Source organism: Pieris rapae, chromosome 13 (assembly GCF_905147795.1).
Source record: "Pieris rapae chromosome 13, ilPieRapa1.1, whole genome shotgun sequence".
In the NCBI taxonomy this organism is placed as follows: domain Eukaryota; kingdom Metazoa; phylum Arthropoda; class Insecta; order Lepidoptera; family Pieridae; genus Pieris; species Pieris rapae.
Genome location: NC_059521.1, coordinates 7,315,136 through 7,336,085, shown reverse-complemented (window position 1 = coordinate 7,336,085; position 20,950 = coordinate 7,315,136). Strand labels below are relative to the sequence as shown.

Sequence of the window (20,950 nt, the reverse complement as noted above, 5' to 3'; positions counted from 1 at the left end):
TGCGTTTAATATTAGTCAAGCTATAATAAAGTTTGATTTTAATATTTATTTAAAGGTTTCAATCTACGATTGATCAGTACCTAGGCAATAGACAGCGGCGCGAACACGCTTGATTTATAAAAAAAATGACAACTCGGTTGAAAAATTATTGAACAATTATTATTAGTTACGCAATAACAATACAATTTCTTTGCTCGTGTATCGCTAATATGTAAGTTCAAGAGGTCTAGTAGGAACGATGTTACCATACTGAAAAAATATTTTAGGGTTCTTTTCTTCTTAAATATTCTAACACTTATTGGAAGATTTAAAAAAATCTTACCCGGATAAATCTTTGACATAAAGTGAGTAGTGGGTTAATCTGCCATTTGGTTCCACTGGCGGAAGCCAAGAGGCGCGAAGGGATCTCTCGCTGAGGGCAATCAGCTTGATACCACTTGGAGCACTTGGTACTATTAAAAAATATGTCTATTTTACTGTAACTCGTTAAATCCAATTGTCTAAATTCATCATATAGTTCTTCGTTTGAGCAATAGATGGCTAAAGCATGTGAAGAAACGCGATGGCATAACGACTTCTTAGAACTATATACAATTTAAGGTTTATTAATTAAATGATGTATGTATTAGCTTAACGCTATTACAGTATTAGTGTATCTCTCTCTTTTAATAAATAGTTTACAATTGATTTGTGCTGTGTCATTCCGTGATAGGATATTTGTTCACCTATAATTTAATTTTAAATTAATATTATAATATTAATTTTAAATTAATATAATAACAGGTAATTTCCGTCTCAACTATCGAATTCATGTATAAAAATAATAAATTAGAATAACTTGAAGTAAATAAACTGAAGCCTATCTTTGAGGTTCTAATGTATGAATACATTTTACCAGAATTTTAAATATTTTTGTTTAAGGTTTAATATCCTTTGTAAATATGTAAGTAGGTACTTGATTGAGTTTTATAATGTTTAATACATTATATCAATAAGGTGGCTGAAATCATGTCTATAAAGCTCTAGAGAGTAATGAAGAGTAATGAAAGATATAATTAAGTCATGAACAGTTCACCATCTTCATCAGTCCTGCAGACCTGGGCTGGGGATAATGGACCATCCCCAGCAGCATTGTGTGCCCGGACTCTTAGATCATATTCAGCGAATGGTGTAAGCCGAGACACAGTTGTTTCTTCTCCCTATTAATAATAAATTCGAAATTAGGATCGAAACAATAGACTTTCCTCTCCGATGTGAGATTTATTATTAAACTACTACTTAAAAAATAAATAACTCGGGACTGCCGCGGTAAAGCTATCGCATGTCATTTGTATCAACTTATGCAATTATATATATTTTTTTAATATAGTTTCTTTGATTAATTCAATTTACTATTGTATCAGACTCAGACTAACACGCCTATATAGTCAGTCTCACTGACGGATGCACTGGCCGCGCTTACGCTACGTCACCGATACCGTATACGTCATCGTGTGTTAGGTTATTTTTCTTTACGGAATTTCTTGATTCGGTCACTCGCGCTCAAAGCCCGTGATAAAATCTATGCAATAGCTTAAAATATATAACAAATAAAAAGAACATCTTATTTTGACCCCTTCTTTAAATTTTCAAGAAATCTATAAACAAACTAAGATTTTTAAATAAGTGTTTGGAATAACGAATGTTCATTATTTTATCTAATTCCAAGGATATCAAAAACATACAAGACCGAAATTTTTTTTTGGATGCAGTACAGTATACCTGAACACGTAAATGTGCATCTTGAACTGACAGTAATGGATCGGCATCGCGGCGAGTGTATTGCAAAGTGTAGTGAGTGATGAGTCCGCCCTGTGAGTCCAGGGCGGGCGGTCGCCAAGACACGCGGAGCGATGTTGAACCACTTGATACACATGTTAGGCCTTCGGGACTTCCAATTGGGGCTATTTGAATGTATTAAAAAATCTTGTTATTTCCTTAGTTAAGAAAACGCTTGTTAAAGAAATATTATTGTATCCATAAAAGTCTAATATGCCTAATACGTTACAAATAAATATCAATTTAACAATAAAACAAATATATTTATGTGAATAATATTTTTAAATGTTACTAACCTGGATATAAAGCAAATATCATTTATAAATATTTATTGAATATGAATACTTATAAAATTGTGACACTTAGGGTCTGTTTCACAATGTCCGGATAAGTTCCAAATAAGCTATTTATTACTTATTGGTAGGATAAACAGTATTTTTGCGTTTCACGACTGTCAAATAGCGCTATTTGTCATGAAATGCGAAGTATCTTATTCGGAACTTTTATCTTTCGAATAATTTATGTGTTGCATAGCTATTTGGTACTTTATCCATACATTGTGAAACAGGCCCTAAATGGGGCTTAGATTGAATTTGTTATCGTCTTCATTTCAAAATTAAGAACGATATCCATAATACTTTATTATAAAATCATAAGAATATTATGTTGTTCAGAAATCATAGTCCAAAGAACCTTAAAACAGATTAATTTTACATCGTAAGTTGGCGGAATGGAAGATGACATAATTCTGGGAATAGTTTCATAACCGAGAACTTCTACAAAGGTCGGGACAGTTTAGTAATTACTTTGTACATGATAGTTCACTAGATTTTCCACTTAGACTCGGTTCAAACGGAAATTGTCTTGAGAGATGTCAGGCTACTAAAATTCTTGCCAAGTTTAACATTAACCATTAATGCTCAAACCAACCAGATGGTGTTATATAAACATTTTCGAAACAGTACAAGGAAAATATAATTAAATAAAAACCTACATTTTTTTATACTAAACGACAGTGTAAAACGATAACACGTGTTTGGTGTGCTAGATCGGTATATAAAAAGACCCTACGACGGGTCGTAAATGGCCTCGCGAGTGCGGCCTATCTCATTACATTGGTATGGTTCTTTCTTAAAGGATTCAATTCAATTGGTTCAATTACTTTAGTGCCCAGTTGGTACCACATAGTGGTGGTGTGCGGCAAAAACTACCTTAAATAACGTTCAGTTGTGAAACGACAGATGGAATACGGTCAAGGGGAAGGATATCTCAGCGTATTGGGGAGCTGGTAAGAGGTGAGAACAGTACTCTATATAATTAAAATAATGTAATTTGCGCTTTATACAGTTGCAAGCGGTAGCTCAGAGTGAATCACCGTCTCGCCTTGCTGAGCACACGAAATACTTAACATTATAAATACTCACGTGACTCCAAAGTATGCCGATAATGAGGTTGTGACGAAGGACCATTACCAGCTGCATTATACGCTCTGATCGTAACCGCGTACCGAGTAGCTGGTTTTAAACCTCGTATTGTCGTATTTGTGGCATCGGAACTGGCTCCACTCTCCGAGGCATTATCGCTTCCTTTGCCTTCTTCTGATGCCTCCCACCAACGAACTGTGTAGCCTAGTAAAGTACCATGCCATGATTCACGCGGTGGTGGCTAAAATGAAATAGAAAGTTTACAAAATGTAACACAAAAATGAGTATTTGTTTAGAGAATCTTGTAATACAATTTTAAACGCGTGTAACTATTTCTACTAATGATAATGGTTTATTACATATATGTGTGTATTTAAACAAACATATCTATATTTATATAAATAATTTACAAAATTCTTACTCTACTCAGTAATAATAGTAATAAAAGTAAAAATGGATGCATTTAAAAAAAAAATATTTCATAAATTTAAGTTTATTAGATGAGATCGATTAGTTAGACATTTATTTAATGTTGGTGTCAAGAAAACATTGTAATGATATTTTAAGGTCAAATATTATATTATATTGATGTGTAAAAAGACTAAGATCCCAACATTTTTATAAAATTGAACCTGTATATTTTGGAACTTATGGGCCTTCAAACAAATACATACTTTTATAGTAAGTTAAGTTAAATATGACTTCATAAAATTATATTTATATTTACGACAAAATAAACAACAATAAATTCTATACAGCCTACCTGCCAAGAAGCATGTAATTCCCGAGCATGCAAAGCTCTTAAGGATATGTCGCGTGGCACTCCTCCTGGAGCTAAGGAATTACCGTCTTATTAAAGCCTCTAATAAATATTGTTTCTATTTCATTATATAAATCACAACATTAATAGGGACAGTATATACAGATGTATAGAGTAATAATAAACAGATAATGAAACATTTATAATAATTTCGCCACCAAAGTTTCGTTTTCTGAATTCTGTATTTTATAATGAAGAAAGTAACAATAATCTGCAACAGCGACTAAGCTATGAAATGTTTCTCATAGCTCAAAAAAAAATCTCAGTAATTTTGTAAGATTATTTTGATATCATTATCTGTAAACTGCTTTTAAAAGTCTATGCACAAAATAGACTCATTCAGCAAATATTTATTTGAATGACTACAGATAGAATTCTTATTGCTAATTAGATGCACTTTGAATGCCTTTTAATTAAGTTAGTTAATTTTAATGACTATTCAGTTAATTAATAATAAACATTAAGTATTCATCTTCATCGTTAAGTTTTAAAAAGAGTAAATCAAACCATTTTTATCCGCTTTATAAGATGTACGTGGGTAACACTGAAAAAGTTTAGAACTGGCCAGTAAAAAATTTTTCTAATGTAAACTTTTGTTGAATTTCAATTTTAGAACTCTTTGGTAACCTAATCTAATATTGCATTCATTTGTCACTTGTTTTTGTGAATCGGCGGCAAATCTAAAACTCTTGTTATATGTGAAAATGAACCTGACGCCAAAAAATTTTCTGTCAATGATTTATTATGACTTTCCTTGTAGGCTTACTCAACAGCAAAGCTAAAATAGGCTGCAATTAGCATTTCTTAATGAAGCCCCATCTGGTGCCACTATTTACTGAAGGTTTAACGAGTTTTAGCGTGGACGTAGCAATCTCGATGATAATCCGCGTGAGGGACGTCCTTTAACAGCGATTTCTGAAGATAATATCAGTCCTGTGCGACGCATTAAAGAGTAAGATAAAGTTAAGGGAGTGACCTATCAGAATATATGGGCAAGCCTATGCATTGGTATGAGTCAAGTTTTAAAGGGAGGAACAAAAAAAGTATTGGCAACTTTCTATATCAAACCGTTTTTCATTTTCTAAAAAAGATTCAGTGTTACCTAGGTATCTGGATAGGGGCTACGAAGTGCTACGCCGTAGTACATACCTTCCTCCCTCGTAGTGAAGTGTAGCGCTAATGTGAACGGGGAGGAACCGACATCGTTATGGGCGGCTATTCGTAGCACGTACCGAGTGTCAGGATATAATCCGGACACTAATGCCCCTGCTCGACTTGGTCCTTCTGACCTAAGTGAGGACGGTTTATTCATAAATTCAATGTTCTGCCTGTTTAGTGTTACAAATTATTCAGATTGCACAATGAAATAGAACTCGCTGTCGCAACGCTACACCAACGTTATTTAAGTACAATAGAATTCCATAAGCTACAGTAGACACTTCACTGACTTTGAGTCTTATTTAAATTCATTAAACATATTTCTTATGAAAATATAGAAACTGACCATTTTAGGGCCTCAGATTTCTGAATCTGTTTCATGAGCATTTGTTAATCTAATAGGCAAGTATAGGATCATCTTGTATATGGCGTATGCAGCTAACTTTTTGGGTATAAGTCCAAGCCGGTTTCCTCACAATGTTATCGTACACCGTTTGATCGAATGTTAAATCATAGACAGCAAGGTGCGCAGCCGGTGACCAAACCGACGACCTCAGGGATGAAACTAACTAACTAACAAACTACTCTGAAAAGATACGTATGTATAATATCACAGAAATATCCAACATCCGAATATCAAACGTTCTAAATGTCGTTAAAAAATGTCAGCATACATAAATTAACATGACGAAGTTGAAATCTGCAAAGCATTATCATATTCATAAGCCAGAACTAACTTACGCGACATGAAGCAAATCCGAATTAGCCAGTGTTACGTTGAGGACTTCGTGCGAGTCCCACGTCTCGAGGGAGGGTAATGGAGCGGGTAGCAGAGCGTTGAGCGGAGCGTTTGTTGGGTCGCGGGCGAGGGAGCGATATTGTAGCGAGTAGTGTGAAACAATGATTTGTCGTGTTATACGCCATGTGATGCGGGCTTTTCGCGACCAGACTTCCGATATGCGAACCTCTTCGGGAGTATTTGGACGTTCTATAAATGTAAAATATTGCTAATAATGTTTTTTTATGAAGCAAAACTAAATTAGTGCGTCAGTAGTAGTTAATATGTACTTGTTAGAGATGTGTTTCATAAATCTGTTTACTAAAAAATATAAGATTTTTTATACTAATATAATATATGCTCATTCTATCATAAGAAATTGAAAAGTATCTTGAAAGCTGAATATCAAGAATCATGTTATTAAATTACATAATTATTTATCTTATAAACACCATGTGTTTATATTATACATAATGTTTAAAGAACTTTATTTTCTCATTACAAAAACAGAAATATTTTATTTACATGAGAAACTTAATATTAATATGTATATAATATTATATACGAGCGAGATACACGTCAACAATTTTAGTCAGCTATGTTCATTCTAACATGCATCTTTAATGCCTTTTTGAATTTGTCAAACACTCCAATATTACGAATTTGAGATGGTAATTGGTTAAATAATTGCACACCTTCATACCTAATAGATTTCTTCAAATAATTTGTACGCGGCTTCGATAAGATAAGCAAACTCGCTCGACGAGTATTGCGTGTCGTTGTGTGTTTGATTTTTTTAAACGACAAGCAACTATGGATTGAGTTATTTAAAATTTTTTTTATCAAGATACAGGTGCTATATACATACAGTTGTTTAATTGTCATAATTTTGGTTTCTTGGTAGATTTTATTAGTCGGTGTTAAAAAATTGTATCTAAATAATGATTTTATTAATTTATTTTGTAGTGTTTGTAAGTTAGAAATTATGTTTTTACATGCCGTACCCCATATTTCAATTAGATATATGAAATGTGGCTTGACTAAACAATTATAAATTAAATGACGTACGGATTGAGGAATACATTTTGATATTGACCAAAATCTGCCTATAAGTGATTTTAGTTTGGTAATTATGTGTGATATATGAAAGTTCCACTTTAAATATGTATCTATTCTAAGACCCAGATATTTTTCCCATTTTTTGTTAGTGATTTCAACGTCTTGAACTTTTAACGGTTGAAACATAGGAATGATTTTATTTTTTGCTCTGAATATTACATAAGATGTTTTTGAGATATTTATGGTTAGCAGATTTTGTTGAAACCAAGAATATAGAGAATTTAGGTCTGACTGAGCTCGAGCAACCATAGTCTGGATATTTATACCGAAATAAAATAAGCAGGTGTCATCAGCGTAGAGAGTGATTTGGCCATGTAAACCGAGGTCGTGAATGTTATTAATATATATTAAAAATAACAGTGGACCTAGTATAGACCCTTGTGGGACGCCGCATGTTACTGGTATTTCTGAGCTTTGAGCATTACCTATTTTGACTATCTCTGGGTTCTGTTTGATAGATAAGATTTGAATAATTTTAGCGCACAACCTTTTATTCCTATACGATCTAATTTTTTAAGCAATAGATTGTGGCTTACGGTATCAAACGCTTTTTTCAAATCTATAAAGACACCCAGCGCCATTTTTTTAGAGTCAATGTTTTCCTTTATATGACTGATAAGATCAACTGTGGCTGATAAAGTGCTGCTTTTTGATCTAAAACCATATTGGCGTTTAAAAATAAAATTGTTAGTTTGTAAGTAAGTATCAAGTCTTGAATAAATAATTTTTTCTAATATTTTTGAAATTGAAGGTAGAATGGATATTGGTCTGTAATTGCCGGGGTCAGTTTTACTGCCTGATTTATAAATAGGAGTAACTTTGGCTTTCTTTAGAGAATCCGGAAATTCACCTTTATGCAGCAGCTTATTAAAGCAGATCGAGAGATATTCAGAGAGATCATTGATAATGCATTTTATGGTTTTAGTATTGATTCCATCTATTCCAGTACTGCAATTTGTGTCTAGTGTTTTTATTATATTTGTTATTTCAAGTGTTGTGCATGGAGTGAAGTTAGATAATTCAGCATTAAGACTTTGAGGAAGTGCTAGTGTAAAATTAGTGTGAAATTGTGTTGGTATTTCATTAGCTAGTTTCAGCCCTATGGTAGAAAAGTATGTATTAAAAGCTGCACAAATATCGGTTGTTTGAGTTAACTCTTTGGTGTCTATTATAAGTTTTGAAGGTGTGCAATCTTTGTTCAATTTGTTACTAGCCAATTTATTTATTAGACTCCACATTTTTTTTGGGTTATTAGCGTATTTAACAAATTCGTTGGAGAAGTAATTATCTTTAGTTTCCTTTATCTTTCTTTTGACCTCGTCTCTTGCAGTAGTATATTGTGCTTGAACAACTATATTTGTAGGATCTTTTTTCAGTTCAGCCCATAATTGGTTTCTATAATTAATTGCATTAATAGCTTCTCCATTTATCCAATCTTTCTGAGGTGGATTAAGTATCTTTTCCTTACACAGTCCTTAATGGTCTCTTCTAGTAGAGAATAATCAAGTGTTGCTATATCTAAATTGTAGGTCTTGAATAATTTGTAAAATCTTGATTAATCAATGGCTTCATATTCAGAATATATCAATTGTGGGGCTTTGGATTTTTTAAATTCAATATAAAGTTGCCTATGGTCAGACATTCCAGTCTCAATAAATGCCATATGAAAACAGTCATCTCTTAGATTTGTACATACGTGGTCGATTATTGATTTTCGTGTTTTCGAGTCACGTGTACAATATTTTTTCTGAATTTTGTTTATGATGCTATATCCAGCCTCGTCCATTACATCCATATATTGCTTAGTTTGTTTATCACTCTTTTTCGCTAAATCTATATTAAAATCCCCGAAAACTACGGCCCTCTTTCTTTGTCCTAGTTGCGATCGAAGATCTTCTAAAAACTTTAGGAAGTTTGTATCTCCAGGATTATATACAAGTCCAATTTCGGTGGCATATCTGTCTAATTTGACCCACAGGTAGTTGTTGCCGTCTTTATATGTTGACTCAGACAAACTATGTCTTATACTGTTATGGACATAAGTTGAGACTCCACCACCTCTAAAATCCGATCTATAATTGAAATAATGAGTGTAGTTTGGTAGATTCATCTCTTGGGCCTGAGTTTCATTAGTGATCCATGTTTCTGTTATTAGTACGATATGAACAGTTTTAGAAATTGTTTTTAAAATGCATTTGAGTTCATCAAATTTGCCTTTCACTCGGATACTCCTAGCATTAAGGTATAAGAACGATAAGCGTGACTTGTGCGGCTGTAGCTGATTATGGTTTTCTAAGACTTCATAGGTACACATACATTATTAATGCACTGTGCATTACTAAATATTTATTAACTATTATCAAAGATTTCTAAAGTTACACTACAAAAATAATTTTAAAATCTAAATTAAATTGGTAACATAAAGGAAAATTTACTATTGTATAATTTTTTTTTACCTTTCACATAAAGCTTGAAGACAAGTTCATCTGTGCCATACAAGTTTCTCGCGAGGCATCGGTAATCTCCCGCGTGTTCGGGCTCAGCGTGAGCGATCGTTATTTCAGACATCATTGCCCCGTTACCTAAATCTCGCATCTCCACTCCGCCAGAACCACTAAAAAGTTTTTATTAAAATAAATGAATGGAGCATAATCTAGTGTTCCGTAAGGACTTATATCGAATTTTATACTAGCTTTAGACGTCTTCAATTCATTTGCTTTAATCGGCTGTTTCACTTGCGTTACTTTGGTCATGGTCCAACCACATAAACCACACCGGCTTAAAATTTTATCAAATACCAAACGAGACTATTGTAAACCTAGTAGTTAAGGATTATTATAATTCCTGACATCCTGCATTCAAAACCCAGGCTAGTCATTGCATGTTTCATTCTTTGGACAGAGAACAAATACCAAAACAAATCTGGCGAGTCTCAGTCTTAAGAATCGATAAAAGTACTTATATGAAAGAGATTGAAACCTGTTAGCTTATAAACATAAAACACATAATGAAGCCCCACGTCTATATATATCTATGAATAGAGCGTACTAAATAAACCTACAGGTTGCAACTGCTATCACTCAGAGTTTAAAACATTCGGCCGTTACTAACGAAAACGAAGGATGTAGGTCATATTTGAAACCTTTCCTAAAACTACTTAACTCATTGCTAGGTTGTATATACGTAATATAAATTATTTAATTACGGTTATTAGGTCAAGGTTCGTAGAATAAGTCACTTCATTGCAAATATTTTATGTTATGAAAATTAAGTGTTTAACACTCATACAAATCTACTACTAGGTAACAAAATTCTTAAACATCTGATATAAAAAGATATTATATTCAGATTTAATTATAGTGTAAAGAATGTACTGGTGCACAGCAAAACTTGAAAAATATGTAACTAAAGAAAGATATTGTATAAAATAATATATATAAAAATAATATATAGTAACACATACTGTAGAGAAAGCGGGTGTGAGTCATGAGTCCAGTGCACATGAATCTCCGGTTCCCCTTTAACAGTACAGGTCAGTCTCGCAGGAGTACCTCGTACCACCCACTGACTCTCACCAGCTCCACCCCCACGGCTTAACTTTGGTGGTTCTGCATGGTATAACTTTGTGTTGAAAAAATACTTAAAAGGTCTCAATAAACAAAACGTAATGGCCAATTTTGTTTATTTAAATATTAAATAAAATATTTTAAAGTACTGTATATAAATACTCGCGGACCCGACAGACGTCCTCCTGTATACATATATTTGATTCGAGAACACACAAAAATTTAAAAATCGGTCAAGCCGTTTAAAATAAGTTTAATTACAAATACACGAACAGATTTTATACAATATATAAAATAAGTAACCTTCTCAGAACACACCTCTAACATCCAAAAAGAAAACATGGTGTAAGAATGAATGAGGAACCCTGGCAGTACACCTGTACCACCCCTCATGATCTGGTGTAGCTGACCGAAGCCACACTGTACCGTCTGAGAGAATTGATCCTTCGCTGATTTCACTAGGCTCGCTCTGACCCCATAGAATATGACGCCAGCTTTCGCCATCTATTTGAATCGAAATAAAAGCTTTAAACACAAGTGGATTGTTAAGACAATTATAGCTAAATGTGACCTTATATCTACATAAATCTATTCCATTTAATTCTACCTGCCGGGATAGAATACGGAGTGATATGGCCCACTCCGCAATGGTTCATTCGATTTTTGCAAGCGGTCAGTACGGGACTCAGTCTGCATATTTACAACAAAATAAAACTAAACTAACTTCAATTTCATCCTAGAGTTTTGTATGAATGTAAGAGAAATTCCAAAAAAAAAATTCCAATACATTATACATAAGAGTCATACTCAGAAGCTACTACTATAAATCTTACCACGAATTATATAATGATACTACTAAATAATAAATAGGGAAATGACTAATGACATTACCCCCAAATTTATTCTGCGTATTAATCGTAACATACAGCATTAATGCCCACATATTTTGAACTAGCAAGTAGCGTCAAGAAAAATATATCCATCTCTTTCTCAACACTGCAAAAGCCAACTGTTAAAAATGTATGTCGTGTTATGTGAATAAAAAGTTTTATATTGTTTACGTGTATTCAAACAAGTTTTTTAGAGATGTAGGTCCATGTGAAATGTAAAGTCAGCGAAGTATTCTTTAAAGCTCTACTAAACTATAAAATCTTTGTCACATACTAAGGAAACTTACCACTAGAAAATTCCCAGGTTATTCTCGGCTGGGGCTGTCCCTTGGCAGAGCATGGCAAGAGAACTGCAGCCCCCGCCGAAACTGAAGAGTTCTGTGCTCGCCACACCCACAACGGAGCCTCTGTAGCGAGACTGTTTCGTTTATCATCTATATCTTATTGAAATAAACAGCATGCCGAAAATTGTGAGGCTATATGGAAAAATACGTTGCCTATTTTCAATTCTGTCTTATTTGAAACAAAACTCATGTATAGAGAGAGAGATAAGGTAGCGTTATTGTTATTTCACACTATGGTTTTCTTATATCTTTCTACTACTACTACTACTACATTAAACCGTAACCTAACCTTAATATTGTACGTATATATATACAATTTATTTTACTTTTATTTTATATGTGTTAGGCGTCTTAATTTTATTTAACACACTCACAAGATAATTATTAATTAAGTATATGTAATTTACACAGTGATGAGAAAAGTCAATTAATTAGAAAGGATAATTGGTCTTATCGCTTATTAGCAATCTCTGATAGAAGAAGCTCCTAGCGAGAAATATTTTAAAAATAGTATGGAAAACGTACACGTAAACGCAACCCGATTTAAACATAAAAATACAAATATTATACAAAAGTGTTCAATAATTTCGAATTATACACGTTGTAAAATATCCGTATATACTTATAAAATAACAAGAACAGACTAATCTACGTTTTGAAATAAGTTATAACAAATATTTTAAACACCAACCTTTCACAACCAAAAATGCCGAGTGGCTCATACTTCCAAAGTCATTCGTGGCCCGACACGAATATTCACCGCTGTGCATTGAAGTCAGCTCTTGTATCACTAGTATTGTGAAGAAATCCATATTTTTTTGTTCTATCTGATAAATAATTTTTGTTTAAAATATACACAAGGACATAGATAGGTAAACAATAGTTTTGATAATGTATAAGAAGTAATCTTCTTTGTTTGGTAAAGAGGTATTCCGACTTTATGAGACGAATACTATGAAAGAGAGAGAGAGAACGATCTATGCAGATTGTTAACTACAAAATCATTTATGAGAAGTCAATGATTAATTTTTTGATTGAGTTTTTAGAATTTTCTTGTGCTAAAAAACAACAAAAATTAGACAAAAGTTATAAAAGTTAATACGTACTTTTAATACTGAAGGGATTGGTAAATTGTCCTTTTGCCATGTAAATTGTATCGGTTTATCACCGGATACCAGGCTACAGGTAGCTTGGGTACTTCCGCCCACTTCTAATTCTTCCGGAAATTGAAATGATGCTATTTTCGGACGTTCTAAAAAAAAACATTATTTGAGTCACTACCACACGTATATAAGTAGGTAATACTAACTAAATTACATAGATCAGTTAGCCTTCATCTTGCGATTCTCAGCCCGGAGGTAGTAGGTTCGATCCCCGTCTATGGGACCAATGGCCTTTGTCTTTGTAAGCATTTCAACATTCAACCGTACGGTAAAGGTCACATCAAGATCAAACCGGGCATACACTTCTTTAAACTGTACTAAAATCTATTATTTATATATAATAAAAACATGCATTGTAAATAAGTTGATTACGCACTTAAACAATCTCTGATACTATTTTTTATTGTTATTTATAATATTTTGCAATGTAGATCAAAACACAAGTTATGTAGCCACCTCAAAATTGATATATTTAAAAAGAGAATACGAAATCGTTGACAGATATATAATATTTCCAAAGGAAATCGAAAATCTTTTTTAATACTTTAAATCAAACTTTTCCCTATTTTTGCATCAATATTCGTATAACTTACTATGTACTTCAATGCGAACCGTTCGCCTTGCCAGCTCCCCACTCTCAGCCCTGACTTCACAGGTATAGCCTCCAGCAGTAGAACTCCTCACAGACGTTAATCTCAAAACGCCACGTTCTTCGGCGGATTCCATTGGCGATTCAACCAATGATCCATCATCACGCCTCCAGATAACCTCCCTAAAAGATACTTATGTTGATTTTGTTCGTTTATTTAAAATGTTAAATAATTAGTATACCTAGGTAACGCTGAAAATATTTAGAAGAAAAACGGCTTAATGTAGAAAGATGCCAATATGCAAATATTGCCTTTGATTGTTTTTGAAAGTAGTCTCTGTTTCTCAGTCAGTACTCGCGCGCTCGTGTAAGTTATGGACAATACTAACTTAAAGGTTTTTCATAAAAATTAAACTTTTTTAAACTAAAAAGAACTTGTTTTTTTTAAATTTGTTACATACATTTTGAGTTCATGTGAACAAAATGTGAATAAAAAAGTTTAGATCTTTTTATTATCTAAATAGAACAGATAAACCGTTTTTTACCCTTAGAAGCTCATCCCCCTGCCCTTCCCGACCTCAGATCGCCCGTAAATTATTTTTCCTTTCATTTTATAATATTTTCCTCCTTTTTCAATGGGCTTCCAACTATTATTTTTTTTTTCACTTTTTAGTATTTTTAAAGGCTTCGACCCTGATCTACATTTAATACTTAAACAATTAAACAATGTATGTAGTTTTTTTATTGTTCAATGAATTGCCCGTGGTATCATGAACTTAAATAGCCTCGATTATCGTGCGAAGGAAACTCATTAATTTAACAATTTACACATATTAATTTGTTAGTGTGTAAACGAAAATATATTACTTACTTTATAGGATATCCAGAATACGGGCAATAAATTATGACATCAGCTTCAACTTTAACATGCATCGGTGGTAAATATCTGATGTTGGGGGAGCCTAAAATTTCGCAAATCATTTTAAAAATTAATTCAAAAAAATAATTCAAAGATTAAAAATCTAATTGGCAATATAATCAGATCTATTGCAGAAGTTAATGGCACCATTTATATAGCAAAAAAGTGTAGGTTCGTTCCGAATGGGTCTCACTAATTATACATATATATATATATATAGGTTTACGATTAAAAACTGATTGATTTTTGGAAACGAAGCGTTTTACTATCAATATTGTGTTGAATTTGATTAAGAATAATGAGCAACTCGTATATAGATACGTCTTATTTTATTGTACGGAAGAAAGTTTCAATCACGGTGTATTACTAATAATATACCAAAAACATTGATCCTTGCATGATGCGCCTGTGACCCGCCAGAATTTGTTGCATTACACCCATATCTGCCTCCTTCATCGGCAGTTCTTATGTTTATATTTAAAGTCGATATTATGCTCCCTTCCTCACTTCCTGGGAGGGTTTCTGCCCTCGTAATTACTGTATATCTAAAATATAAATAAAATGTAAAATGATAACAGAATTAATGTAGTACGTTTAGTTAAAACATAAAAATTATAATAAATCTTGTCTTAAATATGGTACTAGTGTGGTTAATAAAGCTATTTAACTAAATGATTTGAATTTCGAAAGTATTACAGTAGGAATCGTATAAATAATTTTTAAATTTAAAAAAAATATATATTTATTTTTACAAGCTGAAGTGGAACTTGAATTTCCACGTGACATTGGCTTGACAAGCGCAAGACAAACGTGTTTAAAGACCTCATATATTACTAGCAACACGGCTTACGCCAACAGTGAACGTTCAAAAATAAACCTTCCTCATGAAACATTATACATATTGATGAACACCGCAATAAACTCCGTGCACTAGGTTTAGACTTTATCGCGAACAGTCAGGCGAAGGACTTGTTTTTATACAATATAAGAGTTAGACATATCACGGACTTTTTTTTGTTTTTATTTTATTCGATTTTCTTTTGTTCGAACGTTTTTTCTCCAACTTATATAATATAGTTATTAATCCCTATAAAACCTATTTGTGGTAGCTTCAGCGAGGAATCGTTGCTCGCGTTAAAGGTGCCACGGGGATCAAACTTATTAAATTTGCTTGAATTTTCTTTTTATTTATTTATTTTAAATTATTACAATGTAGGTTAAAAAAATCATACAAATAAATTATTATCATTACTTATATTCAAAGTAGGATCAAATTGTAAATGCAAGTCTTGGTTTATTAAACAATATAACCTATGACAGTCACAAATAACGTAGCTTTCTACGGGTAAAAGAATTTTCAAAATCGGTTCAGTAGATCTAGAGATTTCTTTTACAACTTTACAAACTTCACCTCTATATCAATGGTATGAATAATAAATATTTAGTTTCTCACTTTTCCGGTGCTGATGGAAGAGGTCTGCCGTCCAAAGTCCAGACTATTCTAGGAGGTGGTAAACCATTAGCTGCACATCTTAGAACAATGCTTTGTCCAACACGAGTTATGGCCTCACTGAATGTCGTCACCAGTCTTGGAGGTCTGTCTAAAACGTAGTTCATATATATTAAACCGCCTTCTTGCCTCAATTATCATTTTTTAATAACAACAATACTCCTTGTATTAGTAAAAAATATATGATAAAACAGTTTAATTACGTTAATACATTCCGTATTAACGTAATTCTTAAAATTCATTTTTATTTAAATTAAAAATTTCCTTTATTTAAATTGAAAGGTATGGTCAAAGTTCCTATAAAATAATTATTGAATAACAATTCAAACAAGTCCTAAATGTATGTTACATAATATATGTATATGTAGCAGATTCAAACCAATTAATTATTGCAAATTTGGTATCACTACCATCGTCCGACATTTACTTAATTTTTTAAACAGTTAGTGCGCACATGCCCCCTGCTAGTCAAGACGGCTTAATTCTGCTGTCGACACTAGCTGTCATTTTCATACAAATTTAGTTTTCGACTTTCTACATACACTATTGTTACGCTGTTTTGACTAGGCCCCCTGGTCATGCGCAGATCATACGGCAACTCTACTCTCTACTCAAGTATTCAACGGTCGATTCTACGTACTACTGACAAATGACTTTGACACATTGACATTTTACAACCCGTAAGATGTCTATGATATTACGTGGTATTGCCATTCTAATAAAACTAACGTCATCGTGTTATTTTATAACTATAATATCTATAATCTCTGACATATATTTATAAATTTCTTCATTCAATTAAAATAAATCACAAAAATATTTCGAAAATAAACTTAATATAGTGAATTGCACAAAATATTACCAGCAATTATAAGTTCAGCCCCAGAAACTGCTGAATCTGAGTGATCATAAGCCGTGCATTGGTAAACACCAGCATGGTGGGCCCTAACAGGTCCCAGTGTTAGTTTGGACTGTGGAGAGTGTAACGGCCTGCCTTCGTGTTGCCAGCTTAGTGTGACCCCTCCACCCCTACCTCCTGATACTGAGCAGTTAAACTGGCCAGATCCTCCAGTACCTATCAACTGAAAATTGTACTTACGTTAATCGGTGAACGAGAGCAATACGTATTTAGATAAATTGATTTCGATCTATTTTTATATGTTTTATTTATTTATTAGTTAATGTTACATTTTTTCCGTATGCCTACAGCGATCGTATCGTATTTCGGCCATACAATGCGCAAAGGCGATGAGAACTTGGCGAAACTGATGGTGGTCGGTAACAGGCAAAAGGCAAAAGATCACGTGGCCGTTTACCAACCAGATGGACCGATCAACTGAAAGACTCATCGTGTTCAAAGCTATACAGTGTGATAAGGGAAGCGCTGGACAGAAACCGATGGAGGCAGGTGGTCCGCTCTAGGCGCTTCGTTGCTGACCATGACGCTCAGACATGAGCTGCCGACTAAAGAGAGACACTTTTTCCAGTTATTATATCCGAAAATTGTGTTTCAACCTATTCTCCACTATGTATTCTTTTTAATACACTAGTGTTATATATTACTTACCAAAGGATTTGGCGAAACGGTAACAGTCAAGGGCTCATAGACAACTAGCCTTACAATGAGACGCGGTGTGCTGTCTGTACCAGGTGAGCAGGCATATCTGACCGCGTGTTGGAACTGCACATTCGGTAAGATCAACGCACCGCTTCGAACAACCCCATCACCTGACGCGGTCACCCAAACTCCGTTTGCGTCTTGTCGCTGCCATCTTTTCAAAAATTTATTAATTAATTAATTTATTTATTTATTCATACTTCGTTGCTAGAAAGAAACACAAATAACACAATATATATAAATTACAAGGGATGCAACGGGCGGCCTTATCGCTAACAAGCGATCTCTTCCAGGCAACCCTAATTTTAATATAATAAAATTTTTTAATAATAAAAATTTAATTATTATTACTTTATTTTATACGCTTAAGCAGTAGTAATGATGTGTCTTCAGCATGCGAATCTCATCCTTGAGGTTGTAGGTTCAAACTCGGCTGTTATTAATGGACTCTCTGTCTATGTGTACTTCAGTTACTTAATACTAATAAAATATAAAACTTATTATTAAAAAAAACTGAGAATATAATTAATAATGCAATCCTTGTACATTCAGCCAGTGTACAACTAAGTACATTAGTCTCACATGCATATTTAGGGCACACAAGATTCGCGTAAATAGTGCTTCTCTGAGTAAATTTGAAAAATTGATTAGAGACTGTATTACTGCAACCAATTATAAAAATGAAGCCATACAAAAATAGTCATGCAAATGTCATATTTATTATCATGATATTATCAATGACGACATAAGAACATTTAATTATAATTATTATCAAAGCTTGTGATCTAAATACTCTCCTACGAGAGACTTAAGTCATATATCTTAAGTTTAAAATAAATTATCTGGGCAATATTTCTAAAAAACTAAATATATGTTACTTAATAAGAAAAAAAAACATTATACAAATTTGTAATTAACATGTTTCGGTACATCTTATAACAAAGACAAACTTACGTAATTGCATGTCTATTGATGTGTCGAAAAATGCACGGCAATATGACGGTGTCACCGATACGAGCTTCAATAGAATTGACCTCCAGACTTTCTAACCAGATGCTTTCTATTAAAAAAAAAACACACAATAAGCCTATCGTGTTGAATTAATAAATAATTCAATCACTGGCAATTAGTAAGTTCTCTTTCCGAATTTTGGGTCAAAAAGTATTTCTAGAACCTTTAACAATTAACCAGAACCGTAGACACAATTTTGTTAGAAAACAAAGGAATTACGTTGCAGTTTTACAAATAATTCTTACCATCTGTCGTTATCTTTAATGTGGAACTGGGTGTGTCTATCGCAACACATGTATATTCAGCTTCTACATCAGCTTGTGTCAGGTCTGATCCTAGTAACAGGCCTCCCGCACCAGATATCCACCTGGTATCTAAAAACACAACATATAACTCTCTTGTGTTCATTATTGGATTTACGAACCCATCTACTTTAATTAGACTGCTACTCGACTACGACATGTTAAAGCTATCGTGAAATATGCTTAAGTATGGAAGTGTTAAGAATATCCATAGTGCTAAATAAAATGCATCATAAGCACACCCCACATACGGTGTGTATATACACCCTTTTGTGCATAGGGTGTGTATGTACTTTTATACATATCGGCGCAAATTTATATATTGTTACGAAAAATATTAATAATGTTTGGGATTCATATTTTGTGATAGTTATTTATGTTACAGCAATGGCGTGTTAGTGTCAGCTGCCACTGTCATTATCATTTAATGACATCGAAGTCAAATCTCTTTAAAACCGTTAATATGACTAGTTCATTTAACTTGTCAATGTTGCTAGATCTTATAATTAATCACTATTCAATGATCGATAATAATTCTGACTCCATAGTCATAATTATTATTATGGAAAGTTATTTATCATAATTTTAAATATTGGAGACTAGATAACAATAAATATTAAAGTAATCTTTGACACTCGTTCTTATGACTCTGTTTGACTCTGTTGTCTATTCGGGTTCGGTCGTGGAACGAGTACCCGAAATGTTACGAAGCTTGTTTATTACAAATTCTGGTTGTTATAAATACAGGAACTGATTGGTGCGAGCCTCAGTTCGATTGAGCGGTCGAACCAAGCAGAAGCCTTTAAAGTGTAGACTCTAATGTCGAAATTAAATGGCAGATGCCAACAAACTAATCTATGACACCAGTATTACTGACGTCATTATCTTCAATAATTTAATGACAGCTTTAATAAATCTGGATTCGTTATTTACAGGCCCTTCGCGCCGACAGCAGCGGCGGGATCACACATCTCCAAGAGACTTCGGGAGAGCTGATCCATACGTAAGTGACGTGTAGAGTTTCGGTACTCGATTGACGTGCCGAAATGGCGCAACTACACTTCGGACCAAGCGAGCCGTTACGCAGAGTATGCTACAATGGCACGGACGTTTTTTTAAGAGGATTCGACCATATGCTGCCGACGCCGAGGTAATGGTTGCGGTGATCACAGGTATTTACCCTGAGTTTTTTCGATCTGAGTAACTGAGAATTACCTCCGATTCACTAAATAAATTCTTATCAGTGCTTATAATATTTCGTAGGCGTAAAATCGAAAGTAGAGTAAATATAATGATATAACAAAGATACCGTGTTATGGTATCTTCAAAATATCAATTCGTTCGTTCCACTTTCTTAAACCGGGTCGTTTGTCGTTGTCGTGTTACCGGGAGTGCAAAGTGAGAAATTCGTCTAAGCATAACGTTAAATCGTCATAATTCAGTAACAACAATACCGGTTTTCATGGCACAGTTTATTAAATGAGATTTCTGCCGTTGTGTGGGTCATCTAGAGTAAAATTGCTACTACCGTCAAAATGACGAATGTAACTCGCTAAATTAAACTATTAAGTATTGTTCATTTATTAAACTTACTACAACAAAATATGTAATTAATTGTTCAAAGAAAGGTATAAGACTTTTTAAAACTATTAAAATTGTCAATTAATTCGAGAAAGTCATAATAAGATATGAATTTTATGAATCGAGAAAAAGAACGGGACGAACCAACTTTGCGTTGATCTTTGCGTGTTGAATTCAAGTGCGGTTAGAGATATTAGCAGACCAAATTTAGAGATTAGGCAGAGCCCGATATTATAGATGCTTAGATATAGCATCTGGCTTTCACGGAATTCCCTAATCAGATGACACTATTAAAAAAAAAACAGCTTTTGTGTTTTAATATTTACGGTAAATTTATGTG

General features: G+C 33.4%; 1 protein-coding gene across 1 annotated transcript in view; it reads right to left on the bottom strand.

Moving 5' to 3' along the window:
- The window catches only part of LOC111004250 (Down syndrome cell adhesion molecule-like protein Dscam2), a 41,048-nt gene that overhangs the window by 6,255 nt on the left and 13,843 nt on the right, over window positions 1-20,950 (bottom strand). The window contains exons 5-25 of the mRNA XM_022275191.2: window positions 18,973-19,101; window positions 18,671-18,776; window positions 17,666-17,870; window positions 16,961-17,180; window positions 16,042-16,189; window positions 14,967-15,133; window positions 14,541-14,631; window positions 13,674-13,852; window positions 13,024-13,169; window positions 12,609-12,744; window positions 11,861-11,980; window positions 11,002-11,187; window positions 10,581-10,725; window positions 9,574-9,731; window positions 5,962-6,208; window positions 5,212-5,351; window positions 4,006-4,076; window positions 3,243-3,483; window positions 1,762-1,943; window positions 1,076-1,199; window positions 323-452 (exon numbers count right to left, since the gene is read on the bottom strand). Coding sequence (XP_022130883.2) covers window positions 323-452; window positions 1,076-1,199; window positions 1,762-1,943; window positions 3,243-3,483; window positions 4,006-4,076; window positions 5,212-5,351; window positions 5,962-6,208; window positions 9,574-9,731; window positions 10,581-10,725; window positions 11,002-11,187; window positions 11,861-11,980; window positions 12,609-12,744; window positions 13,024-13,169; window positions 13,674-13,852; window positions 14,541-14,631; window positions 14,967-15,133; window positions 16,042-16,189; window positions 16,961-17,180; window positions 17,666-17,870; window positions 18,671-18,776; window positions 18,973-19,101 — 3,271 coding nt within the window. The remainder of the gene's footprint in view (window positions 1-322; window positions 453-1,075; window positions 1,200-1,761; window positions 1,944-3,242; window positions 3,484-4,005; window positions 4,077-5,211; window positions 5,352-5,961; window positions 6,209-9,573; window positions 9,732-10,580; window positions 10,726-11,001; window positions 11,188-11,860; window positions 11,981-12,608; window positions 12,745-13,023; window positions 13,170-13,673; window positions 13,853-14,540; window positions 14,632-14,966; window positions 15,134-16,041; window positions 16,190-16,960; window positions 17,181-17,665; window positions 17,871-18,670; window positions 18,777-18,972; window positions 19,102-20,950) is intronic.